The 13,292-nt window shown below is 41.1% G+C and overlaps 1 protein-coding gene across 1 annotated transcript; it reads right to left on the bottom strand.

The window, feature by feature from the left end:
• Positions 1–7,381: 7,381 nt before the first annotated feature.
• Positions 7,382–9,229, bottom strand: LOC144714976 (DET1 complexing ubiquitin ligase). Its single transcript, XM_078589810.1, has 4 exons — positions 8,966–9,229; positions 8,417–8,477; positions 7,738–7,799; positions 7,382–7,654 (listed from the first exon to the last, which is right to left on the bottom strand). The coding sequence occupies exons 1-4, from the start codon at positions 9,047–9,049 to the stop codon at positions 7,568–7,570; spliced, it is 294 nt and encodes a 97-aa protein (XP_078445936.1). The 5' UTR covers positions 9,050–9,229; the 3' UTR covers positions 7,382–7,567.
• Between the last annotated feature and the right edge of the window lie 4,063 nt (positions 9,230–13,292).

The following is a 13,292-nucleotide window of genomic DNA, read 5'->3' as shown; positions in this document are numbered from 1 at the left end:
ATAGTGCACACGTGATGCTTGTAATGAAGTCCATGAATACGTGATCAGACTAAGTAACTTCTGAATAGGACTGTAATACGGAGATCACTAGTCTTTAATAATGTGCTTTAAATATTTTTATGTGACGGATTCTTGAGAAGGACATCAAAGTATTCGAGTATAATAACACTATCTAGCTTTATTCACATGATGAGTATGGTTGGTCCCTTAGATATTAGTGTGGAGACATTATGATGAGATTGTAATGTGAAGATCACTAGTCTTCAAGCATGTGTTTTAAATATTCATATTTGAAGGATACTCAAGAGGGACAATGAAGTATCTACATAGAATAACAGTATTTAGCTTTATTCATATGATGAGTATGGTCGGTGTAGTAGTTATTAGTGTGGAGACATTAAAGACAGATAGTGGATCCTCTTTAGCAAAAAGATTTCACTAAATTGATCCATATGAATCCCTAAATGTTATTATACCAAATTGTCAATCAGGTTTATTCGTGTCACTGTTGTGTAAGTGGTCCTTAGACTTGAGATAAGAAAGATGTCTTGTGGATGGATGGTTGTACTTTGAATATGACGTATGAATTTCTAGCAATAGAATTCTAAATATTCTTAGTTTGGGTGCATTAAGAAATTCACGAAGACAATTGAGTTGTCAAGAAGGGATTGTCCACTCTAGGTATTAGAGGAGACAACTCAGAGAAGATAATGCGATGGAATCCTTTGCCAAGGTACTGAAATATCGAAGAAGAGTTCTTCGATGATTTCTGAACGCATCAGTACAAACTTGGATGACTAATCAGATTTTGATAATTGCCCATACCTTAAGTCGACCTTGCAGCATCAAGTGGATGAGGGGCAATGCATACACGATAACTTATTACGGATAGGTTTGACGCGTGAGCCGACGACACACACATGTGTATCTTTTAGAGCAAGAGGCGTAGCTTGGCACCCCATGGGCAAGAAACTCGACTATCAATTGGGTCAAGTCGATCCAACATTAAGTCATCTTTATAATGATATAATTTATTAATTTGGAAAGCCATTAAAGGTTATTGGGTCAATAGAGTTGTTAACCAGATTGATACATGGCCCTCGAGGGTCACACGCAAATAGTCTCTTGGATGTTTGAAGATATACTTTAATGTTTGGGGGTTTTTATTAAAAAATATCTAATTAATATAAATAGAGGAAGGCCTTGAACAAAATTCACCTAGGCCAGAATTGTTTAGGGCTCTTCCCCTTCTACTCCCTTCTCCCTTAAGCTCTTCTTCATTCCGGATGTGATCGAGACAATATAATGACGAAAAAAAATTCTGAATGGAGATAGTTACGGTGAAGGAGGAGACTCTTTGTGCCATGGATCACATGGATACGTCAAGAGGTTGCACACATGAGCAGCTCAAAAAGAATCACTCAAGGATCCAACAAATCAAGAATGAGATCCATGCCTAGGTGATTAGATTCAATGTTTTGTGGACATTATTTCAATTCTATTATCAGTCTTCTATTGCAAATCATTCTAAGTTTTCATCCATATCTAGGCCCTAGAACTCAACAATTTTTTTGTGTGTAATGAGAAATAATACCCATTCTAAAAAACTTAGCAATCATAGTACCGTAATCTCCCTAAGTAAAGCAATGTCATTCTTAAAAGTATGTTCTAAACTTGAGGAATCAAATCATGGCCTGATCATCCAAATCTTGTGATATGATGTGACCTCCTTATGATGGATATAATATTTTTATTGAAATAGTGTTTCGATAAACTTTTTGACTATCTAAAACCATTGGACTTTGACCACCCCATATCAAGGAAGTTAATCTCATTCATTCTAATGAATGGATATTTCATTCTAAGGAAGTTCCAAACAAAAGATAAATTGTAAATTTTTTTACTTATTTAACTATGGTGTTCACTATTAGAGTCTTCCAAGTCAATCAACATGGATGATGTGTGGCTTATTTTCTAGATTTTACTTTGGTGTATGGTTGAAATTTGAATAGGGTCTTCCTATAAGCTTAAAATGAAGTAAATTGGGGCATTGACAAAAAACTTAATCAAATATGACAAAGTTTTGATCCCTCAAATGAACTATATATCAAGTGATTTTTTATGTTAATCGAAGATACGTATCTTACATCATAAAAATCTAGACAATATTTTTCAAATATAAAGATGAGAAAGTATTGATGTATTAAAACTTAAGCTTCTGGATTATGGTAGGTTTGACTTTTCGTTATGTCACAATATTTGTACCTACTTGCATTTGAATTCCTTGATTGGAAGTCTTGGCAAGGATCACGGGTAAGACACTGCTCTAGATGTGGGGAAGATGACTAAGGTAAGAGACAACCAGTATTCCATCTATAGTATGGTTTAGAAACCTACTCGCCTTTACAGACCCCTGCTGGTTTTCCACCATCCATGCACCTACTCGAAGGTCAATTCCATTTATGGTTCCTAAAAATAGAACAAAAGCAAAATAGATTAAAGGAGAATAAGTTGAATACAAAAAATTAGGGAATATGACAGAGTAAAAGGTATCAAATTGATGAATGGGCCTGCATCTCATTATCACAAATGCAACATCTTAACCTGGGTGGGCCACAAGAGTCCAAAATCAGACTGCTTTCCTTGAGTTCCACAATGGCATATCAAAATATGTTTATGTGATGTGGAATTATTCTGTGTTATTTCCTAGCCAACATGGTTTTCAAAACCTATGATTTCTTGGTCAATAAACCACTTTGCAGATAGTTAAGAAGCTTACACGTACCAATAAGGGGTTGATGGGGATCATCTCCCTCCCCCCTACATGTTTGACTTCCTTCTTAGAAATAATGTCATCAGAGAGGCTATAAAACATCCACCTCCCAACAAAGATGAATGATGAAAATTTTATCAACTTCATCAAATTAAATCTTCCTATTTGATATTGAAGGGAGCAGGGCAGTAAATGGTCCAAGAGGTGGAAGAGGTGGGAGATGATGTGGGCGTGGTGGCCCAGGTCCAGTCAGATATTAGGTCCAATGGGGCTCCACTTGGTGGGCCCAATAAATATGCTTCATTAACGTATTAAGTACCCTTTTAATCATGATTCCAAATAATGAATATATCATGAATGAATATTTTTCTTGTGATTGGTATAGTGTAAATCATTAATGACTAAGCTACAGATTATTGTTGTTAAAAAGAAAATTTTAAGCTACAGATTATTGTTGTTAAAAAGCAATGGTTCGGCAGCATATGGGCTGACAGGAGATTGTATTAAAATAAACTTTGGCCTGTGCTCCCTGTTTCTCCAAAAACCTTCCACTTGATGTGCAACATGGAAGGGGGATTTGGGCCAAGGTCCATATTTTTTGTAACCTATGGGTCTCCTCTTACCCCAACTAGGGTCTGCATTGGTGATCTTTTGCTTTTTGGAGGTTGGCGCATTGACCTGAAGTGTGGATTTACTAGATATGAATTACATACTAGGCTGTCACTGTTTGGATTTAGCTCGTCAAAATCTCCAAAATTTTATATTTTTTACTAGGCTTTTAAGAACAATCCCAAAACTCAAAATAGTTTTTACACACAAAAGCTATTCAGATCAGCTATGGTTTATAAATGTATTCTGAAAAATCTCCCTAAAAAATGTAATAAAAAACTCCAATGACATATACAGAAATTCAATCCCAGATTTTTTATTAACAAAAATATGAGTTTAAAGATCTATTTATGTAATGAGATAAAAAAATTAACTTATATAAATGTGATTAGAATGATAATTTTGTGTTATTATGGTGCATGAATCACATGTTATTTTTATTTTATTATTTTTCTGTGCTGATGCCTTGCTTTTTTATCAAGCATACTGAAGGATCTTAGATGACATTAAATTTATTATCGTGGAGTCTTTTAAATTAACACAATTTTTAGGAAAATTTAAACATATATATTTAATGACATGACTATCTACTTATCAGAGATGTTCTAAAAGGCTTATTCAAAGTTAAATGGTAAACTTGAAAATTTGTCTTTTAGATGGGATAAATATAGGGACTAATGGCCTGCATTCTGGACAAGGAAAAGTCTAAACTCCTGCTATTGTGCCACTTGTGAGATTGTGTTCCTAATGAGGGACAAAAGTGCATTGGACCTCTCGAGGCCATGTCAATGCCTAATGCCCTCCATTTTTAATTGAGATCTCATTCCTCCTCAACTTGGAACCTTCAGAACCTATAATCTTTTTGCACTTTTCAGGTTCTGAGGTTATCCAAAGGGGCTTATGAGCGGGTTGTCAATGAAGATGGATCTTCATGTTATAAAGTCAATTCAGATGAAGATTCATGAAGTCCATGAAGATTAAAAGGCAGAAGGTGTGAGTTTACCCGCGGAAGTGGAGCAGAAAGGACGGAGAAAACTAAATGAAGGTGCGTAGTGCACAACAGATAATGAAGATGGAGATGAAGAAGATGATATTATTAAATAAATGAAAGAAAGGTTCTGCAAGAACACGAATAAGGTGGTAGTAATCAATGTTATCTAGCAGATTAAGAAATGAAGTTAAAGAAAAGAAAGAAAAAAGAAACTAAAGATAAAAAGTAAAGTAAATAATTTATTAGGGGAAGGGTTTATATAGTTGAATGTGAAATTGATCATTTCTAGGATCATGAACATAGAGGGCCCTCTGAAAGGAAATTCACAACCGATGGCTTATTAACAGCCATGCCGGTCTTTGATCCTTTACAATGTATTGGTACTAGAGCCAGGTTTACATCTTCATCTGCTTCAGCAGTTTGATGGGAATGTGACACTAATAAATTCATAACCTCATCACTCAACCAATTTGTCTGGGCCATGCTCAAGCCAACGGATCAAATCCTTTCCAATTCTAATCAGAAAAGTATAGATGGAGGTTCAACAATGATGTTCAGAATGGATTCAATTAGGAAGTAGATACTTTCTTTGTGTCTTTTCACATTCTATATATCTATCGATGAGGCCTTTGAGAGTAGCCCCCCCCCCAACTCCACTTACTCCCATAAGCTCAGTTCCATTCTTAGACACCTACATTACAAAGTGAGGATCACTCTTGTCCAACTTCAAGGCCTCCTCCCACCGAAGTTTCAACTACGTAATGGAAGTACCCTCAGTCATGGTGAAAAAATTACTCAAAAGAACAAAAGAGACGTCTCAAAAGCCACTAAAGCAATTTCTTCATGACCCCAAAACCTAACCATGTTTCAAACAAAAATCCATTGTTGTTTATAGAAAATTGAAGAACTGATAAACTCCAAATGCATCAAGAGATTATTTGTATTTTAATGACAATTTTGAGATCATTTTATCTATATTATCCTCATCTTTATAGGAATGTTAATCTCATGTATTAAATGAGACAAATGGTAAAAGTGACACCTTTTAATATAATGTGTAGCATAATCTATCAATCTGCTAATTCTCATTGAAAATATGCTTAAAATATTTAATGATTTTTATCCTCCTCACTTGAGTATGTTAGCTTATATTTTTCAGGGAAAGAGATTAAAGAATTAAAAGAAATATATGGTTTATGAGCAGAGGCAAGAGAGTGCAGTTGGCCATAGGCAGGCCACATCAGCACTCAAGATGGCCATAGGTAGGCAAATGTAAAGGCACTCAAGCCCACCTACAGTCGAGGAGTGCGAAAACACCTAAGAGCTGAGACATGACCCACACAGAGGCCCACATGGGGGCCAAAATGCGGCCCAAATAGGGGCCCATGCACGCACATGAGAGGGAAGATTTATTGATTTCATATCATTACATGGGACAGAGTTTATATAGTGTTACACATTTTAGAATACTCTGATATGGAATTAGATTCACCTTTTAAGTTTAAGATCTGCATGTTTGGGGCCTAGAATTTTAAAAGGACTGCAGCCAACGGGCCGCAATATGAATTAAGTCTAAAAGGAATACATAACTGGGCTTTGAGCCAAACTTATCAGAAGCCCGTGTCATGTTGGGCTGGTTTAAGTAAACGGACATGATCTCATGTATTATTTAATCATTTTCTTTCTTTTTCCAGGCTTCTGATTGGTTACACTGCTGACATGCTGACATGGACGATGGGGCCACACAAGCTGGCGAATCATGAAGAAGACATGTTGACAGGCCATGCTGACGAGGTTGATGATGGGGCGTGGGTACACCAACTTAAACGGGTCCACGATTGCAATTTAATCATAGCCATTGGAACCCATATGAAGGGGATTGGACGGCCAGGAGCAGTTCCATCCATCCCTGCCCCTAGTTGTCCACACCGTCGCTGGACGGAGGTTTTCAGCCAATAGAGGGGACCAACAGGGAATCCGACAGCCTGGGAGGACCCCAAGGCCATTCCACTACATTGACGACGATGGGAGGTCCTTCCCAAGCCATTAAAAGGGCTTGAAGGCCCCTAATTTCATCATCATCCGATCCATCTTTTTGCGGATGTTGAAAGACCCGACCAGATCTTGTTTAACCAAAGTGGAGGCTATGGCACCTCCAAGAAGGCTTGGCTTGGTTAGGAAGGCACCAAAGACGGAGTAGACCATCTCGGGAGCGTGCTAGCACAAAGGAGGATGGTTGAGACGCGCGCCAAAGTCAGGGGATGGCGAACGACATCCCCATCCTCTAAGCCATCCTCTTATTACAATAACTATTCCTATTAATTTAATTCCTTACATCTTGCTAAGAATAAAATTACTCTTCACTATCTAATTAAGTCTTAATATTCACATCATTAAGAAATTTCAAAATAATATTCTAATTTCTCTGTGACTTTTTATTATTATGAGGAACATCACTGGTAAAATCATACTGAACAACACTATTTACATCAGCTCTAAAAGTTCAATGATATACAAGGGCCATTTTCATGAGTCAAATCAGCAAAAGGCAGTAAGGCATCCTGCATAGACCCTTTTATTATAATCCCCATCATATCTAGGGATATTATTACCATTTTCTCCAATAGGGAGTATTTAGGTTATTTTAAGCTTTAGGGCTTTTCACATTTCCTCTTGGGAGGGTAAAGAATAAGGAACTGAAGTTATCTAAAGTTCAATATTCTCTCTCTATGATATTAACTTGAAACCAATATCACAACAAAATACAAGGGGAAATTTGGGATCATAGAAAGCATATCCTCTATTACAAAAATATAAATACTGTAGAGAGAGAAAGGAAGAAAAGCAGGAGAGAACTTTGAAACCAGTACCCCATAGTTTGATCTCCTATGATACTAACTTGAATTCAATATCACAAAATAAATATAAGGAAAATTTGGGATCATCGAAAACATAGCCGGTATAATTAAAATAGAAATACTGTAAGAAACAGCAAGAAAAGCAGAAAGTGAGGAAGGATAGAATGATTTAATAAGTGAGTGGAAGGGAATATACAAAAACTGTTAACCCAGGGGTTTCTTATAAAGAAATGGAAACCCTAGTATGGAAATCACACATATACCCCTACTTCTAACAAATTACATTATTATATTATTACATTAAAGGGGCAAGGGAGACCCAACCTGAAGGCACATCTAGAAACCTTGTCCAGAAGAGCCTCTCGGCAGCTTGCTTCCATGATCTGGACCTAAATTGTCTCCTGCGGCTCTCTTTGGCCTCATCTGAAAGAGATGGGAGAGTGAAAAAGAGGGAGGAAAGGAAAACTGGGTGAAACAGCTCAAAAAACTTTCAAGAAGTTCAATACCTTCTCATCTGCCTTTTGATAGAAATGTCGAAGAAGAATGTTTGTCTCTTCTGTGGATATCACTGGAAGGGAAAATGATGTTAATCTCAGGCATGTTCAACAAGAAAGGAAAAAATGACGAAATTCTAGCTTACGAACAGGACTAAAAGATATGCGATGAACATAAAACTTAGAAAACAACCCCAAAAAAACATCATAAAAATTCAGCATTAATAATTTGGGATTCCATATCTCTTTGCTCCATCTTTCCTTTCTCTTTCTCTTCTTCTCCTTTTTTTTATTAAGTTTCAACAAATTTCCATTGGAAAATGCTCAATAAGTAAAAAAATATTACACTGTGATTTATCACCAATCTCCCGTTAAAGATACAGTCAAGCTGAAAGTTCTGGAAACTGAATGTGTAAAACATTTCTACAAAAGGTTTCACAATTCAAATGCTTCAAATAAGAAATCGACTGATACTCTGTGTATTGTAGAATCTTATTTACCTTGGCTCAAATTTTTTCTTCAAAAGTAATCAATAGTAAAATGTTTTGAGATCTTGTTATTCGAGATACATGAATAATATTTTCAAGAAAAGCGTTCAAAGCATGTTTCTTTTTTCTGACAATCGATAGTTTCATCTCTATGTTCAGTTAAGGGTTTCCATGTCCAAAGATAAGAAATTTACTCACTGTACCTTGATTTGGTGGTGGAGATGTTCGACTGTGAGTTGGGTAATAAGTTGCAGCCGTCAATTTCTGCAAAAGAGTTTAAAATTCGCATCTCATCCTTGGTATAAGACATTAAGTTTTTTATGAAATGAAATTCGATCGAAGCTTTAGTTTATGCAAGATAAATAAGATTCGTTTGCAAATATATAATAAGGAGAGATTTCAAAGCCATCAATCAGATAATAGCCGTTGAATGATGAAATCATCCACGCCAATTGCGTTTTCGACATTCACCACGGCGAAATTTATGAAATGAGAAAAAAATCTCAACCCAGGAAATTCGATCAAACATATGTTTCAACCCGGAACACTCAGGTATGTTCCTATTTTTTCGCTGAACGAGTGTCAGAATTACAACTCCGGCAACATCAAATGCCGGAAAAAAATATGACATCGGTTCTGGAGACAACGTTTCCGGATTCATGATTATAGAACAAACAAAAATAACGAAAAAAAACAATTACTTGACTATATTCAAGGAAACTTGAAGAAACTGAGTAAAAGAGAGAGCATACCGAAGGCTCTGACGGGTCGGCCGGTCGAAGCTGGCTGAAATTATGAGGATCGCGGGAAGGCCAATTTCCCAGTAATGATCCCATCTAATCCACAGCCCGCAGAAAAAAAAAAAAGACTCCCAATTCCGCAATTTTCAATCAAAGACGGATTCTTGAGCCAAATTTCCTCTTCAGAGAATTAAAGAAAAATACCCTTATATTGATGAGAGAAAGAATCGAGCAAGAATTCGCGACCTAACATCCGAAGCTGAAAAACTGCACCAAGAATCATCAGTGTATTTATATTAATTGGTTTCAGACGGTCGTTCTAAAAAAAGTATGACAGGGAGAGAGATAAATGCCCAATTTTCATTTTTCCTATTGACATTTATTTTAAAACATAATAATTATTTTTGGACATCTATCTCATCAAACATAATAATTATTTTTAAACATAATAATATTTATCTTGGAAACTATAATAATTATTTTTAGACCAAAATAGTTCTTGCCCCTTGAGAGAAGGTGAGCTAATGTACACATCTAGCTCATGCCCGGGATCAATGGTTGGTGTCTGCTGGACGTCTGACATTAACTCGTCCACTGATTTCATTAAGAAAGCTGTAGATGTCCAAGCTGGCCGAATGATGGCGCACGCCATTGAAGATCGTCGACGACGTCGTTCGCGCCACTCGCCACCGTCGTCGAAGATCGGGTGATAAATGCTTGATTATCACGTTTTCATTTTCATCATTCTTCCTCGTGTTTTCTGTTTTCCTGCATTCGTCGTCCTGTTTGTGTCGCACTGCGAGGCATCCTATACCCATGTTTTCATCTTCATGGGAAGGGGGCTTCTAGTCCTCTTCCCATTCTCTTTTAATTTTAAAATTCCCCCTCTATGTGTAATGGGGGCCCATTCTATAAGGGCCCCTTAATGGACCCTATTCCTCCCCTTTGTTGACCCACTTAAAGGTGACGTAGGACAACTAAGGAAAAGGTGACTGAGGGGATGGATGGGTTGACGACAGGTATGGGTAATAGGCGGATTATAGGTAGGGATAAAACAGCCCACAGAAATTCACGATCAAATTCGGATTTAAAAACCGATGAAAATCTGGTGGTGCAGCTCCAACCCTTTTCGAGGGCGTGAGTACTGTCTTCCCCCACCGCGACGATGCCTAAGCAACGAAATCAATACCCGAATTCAAGTCGCAAGGGAATACTTGAGAAGAGGAGAGAGGAGATAGAATCTCAAACCAAATCTAAATCTGACGGCGGTGGAAACTTCTCGGGAAAACACTGAACGAGGAACACTTCGACACCAAAGAGTTCAGGCGTACCTCGGCATCGTAGTGCGTGAAGAGGTTGCGGGCAATTCTGATCGTGACGAAGCTGGGCGAATCCGGGCGTTGAGCGGCCCACTAGACGAGGACGAGGCTGGACGTTCCGGGCGTTGAACGGCACTGGTTGAGTGCGGTTGTCGTGGGTGCAATGTCAAGCGTGGGCGAAGCGCGCGGCTTGAAGCGCCGACGGCGTCCGGACAGGGGCAGCCGGAATGCGGCCTCGGGCGGCCCTGGCGAAGGCTTCCTGAGCGGCGTGAGCAGCGCGCGGGCGGCGCGTGGGGCGCGCGGGCGGCGCGTGGGGCGCGCGGGCGGCGCGCGCGGCGCTGGCGCGCGCGGCACGCGGCGCGCGCGCGGGCGGCACGCGGGCGGCGCGGGCAGCCTGGGTGGCCCCTTGGCGGGCTACATGGGCAGCCTTGGGCGAGAGAGAGAGGGTGAGAGGGAGAAAGAGAGAGAGAGAAAGAGAGAGAATGGAGAGGAGATGGGAGGCTGACGTCGCGAGGCGGGGACGGCGGCGGCAGCGGCGGCGGCGGCGGCGACGAAGGCTAGGGTTAAGAGGGATAGGGGAGGCTGGGCAGTCCTCCAAGAAGAGTTAACAAAACTCAATTCTTGAATTAATGAATTCCTGATGTTTCTTGAAAACAATGGCCTATATATAGGCCTTGGAGGAAAGAGAAAATGACGAGAAAATGATGAGAAAATGACGAGAAAATGACAAGAAAATAAAGATGTGCGTTGTGTCACGCCAAAGGGCAGTTGGATCTGCCTCTGGCGTCGTGTCATGACGCGCGTAGGGACGTGAGTGGGTAGAGACGTGCTTGTCGACGGTTGTGGCATGTTGACTTCGGTTGACTCCGGTTGACCGTGGTCCATAGCGGGCATGTTGACTCTGGTTGACCGTGGTGACGCGTTCGATGCTGAAGTGTTGGGGTCCTCGCCATCAAAGGGCCCATCCTTGCCTCCTTTATAAGGGAAGAGGGGGGTGCCCTAATCCCTTAGACCAGGAAGAACAAAGGGAAGCATCGTTTGTTGAACTTTTCTGGTCTCCCCCTTCTTTAGATAAGAGATATCAGAAAGGGAGGGAGAAGAGGAAGAACGAGGAGGATCGGAGGAAGGGAATCAACCGGTTTGCAATTCGATCCAATCTCCAAGTTCGCTGAGCGTGCCCTTGAGATCATTGCTGGGCTAATCTCACCCCTCCGAGCAAACCGAGATGACTTGCGATCATCAACAATTCTCAATCGTCTGATTGAAGAACTCCGTCGCACAATTTCGGATAGTGGCCAATCGATCGGAATCTCTCGCCTGAAGCGAGAGGTGTTTGATTCCGGCCATGTGTGTTCGGAGGGAAGGGACTGAGTGGTCCAATCCCAGCCTTTTGTTTCTCGCTATTGTCGATGACTCTACCGCTGGCCAACGATTGGTGCTCGAGTTGGGCCGACGTCGCTCGAGAAGATAGGCCACCGAGCCTGTACCGTGGGCAAAAACTGGCCAACCGGAGGGGTCTGAATTCCACACGAAGAGCCATCGTGCAGAGTTGGGAGTTGTCTCGACTAGTACGACGCCATTGACCCTGTTTTCCCCGGGCTCCGAGATTGTGGCTACCCCTCTGCCCCCCCTCGTTCTTTGGCACATCATGGGCGCATCAAGGAGGGTAGACCTCACATCCACTCTCCTGACCAGGTGTTCGACCTTAGTCCCCGGGGCCGACCATTGTCCAGCCGACTCACAACTACACGGGAACCACTGTCCATGCGGTTGTTGCTCTGGCACCGAGTGAGATCAACTGATCATACACGCTCGACAGCCGTCTCGTTCTTGAACGGGAGTCTGCCTCGATAGCAGATCCACCCGTCACCGCCCGCTCGCCAAAGTCTCCATCTTAGTTGACAGTATGCCCCTCCCTAAGTTACGCTCTCTAAGACTGGTGGCTGGCTGGAGCCGAGACCGCTGCCTCGCTCGTGTTCCTCTCCTCCCTGACCTTTACCCATTGCGCCGACAACATTATCCCTCGTCCAACCGCCGTGAACTCTCCGACGTCTCTCCGCTCCACCCACTCTGAATCGCCGCCAACATCGACAAAATTCTGCACCGCGAGCCACACCGACGAGGTATGCCATCCTCTCCCAACGCTCGTTTATTTACCTTTTGCAGTATACTTTCGTCTCGACTCCACCGCGCTCGGGCTAGGTAGGTGAGAGAGGCAAATTGAGAGAAAACTATGACTCATTTGAGTGTCTTACCGGTGCGGAGGAGTACGTCCGTTACGTGCGAGCCCTGCAGATAGATTCCGTACGGCCGTAGATGCCTTCGTCGCTCCGACGAGGTTCAAGAGGCCGCCGTCGCCGTCAGCTGGTGACTCTGTTTTAGCTTGGAGCTCAGCGCCTCCCTCGAGTCGGAGCCTGGACATACGAGATGTAGGACATTCATTCGTGCATTGTAGTTACATCTACCCGTTAGGGTTTATCCGTCGGACGTTCGATACCATCATCATTTATCAGCACTGAACCATCATATTCGGGGTCGACCGAACGACATCCTAGACGACGTCCGACATCACTGAAAATGTCTAGAATAAATTGTACTAACTATGGCTCCCATCATTCCTCATTGTGCGTGCACATAATGAAGCCTGGACATATGATATAACTAGACATGGTTGTTCTGTTCGCTTTGTGCGAATTGGTGCCAATTGTGCGTTCTGTTCGGATTTCCTAACAAAACAAAATCCAATTCGAACAGAACATCGCACAGACCCGTGTGCGGTTTGCTTTGTGCAAATTGTGAAAATTGTGCGAAATTGTGCGAATTTTGAACATTGTGCGAATTGTGTTCGGATTGTGCGAATTTTGTTTGAATTGTGTGAATATTTACCCATTGTACGAATTTTGTTCATATTGTGCGAATGCGCAAATTTGTGCAAATTGTGCGAATTTTTTGAACATCTGTTCTTATTTTCGCACAAAAAATAACAGAACAACGAACAGACCCCTGTGCGGTTCTTTTGT

The sequence above is a fragment of the Wolffia australiana genome, chromosome 18, assembly GCF_029677425.1.
Source record: "Wolffia australiana isolate 7733 chromosome 18, ASM2967742v1".
NCBI classification, from domain to species: Eukaryota; Viridiplantae; Streptophyta; class Magnoliopsida; order Alismatales; family Araceae; genus Wolffia; species Wolffia australiana.
The sequence above is the reverse complement of the archived record's forward strand: the minus strand, read 5'-3'. Positions and strand labels throughout refer to the sequence as shown.

Excerpts from the sequence above, each read along its gene's own strand:
- LOC144714976 (XM_078589810.1), bottom strand. The coding sequence starts at position 9,049 with ATGGGATCATTACTGGGAAATTGGCCTTCCCGCGATCCTCATAATTTC. Across the intron at positions 8,478-8,965 it reads CCGACCCGTCAGAGCCTTCG|AAATTGACGGCTGCAACTTA; the intron begins GTATGCTCTCTC and ends ACTCTTTTGCAG. Across the intron at positions 7,655-7,737 it reads ATCAAAAGGCAGATGAGAAG|ATGAGGCCAAAGAGAGCCGC; the intron begins GTATTGAACTTC and ends CATCTCTTTCAG.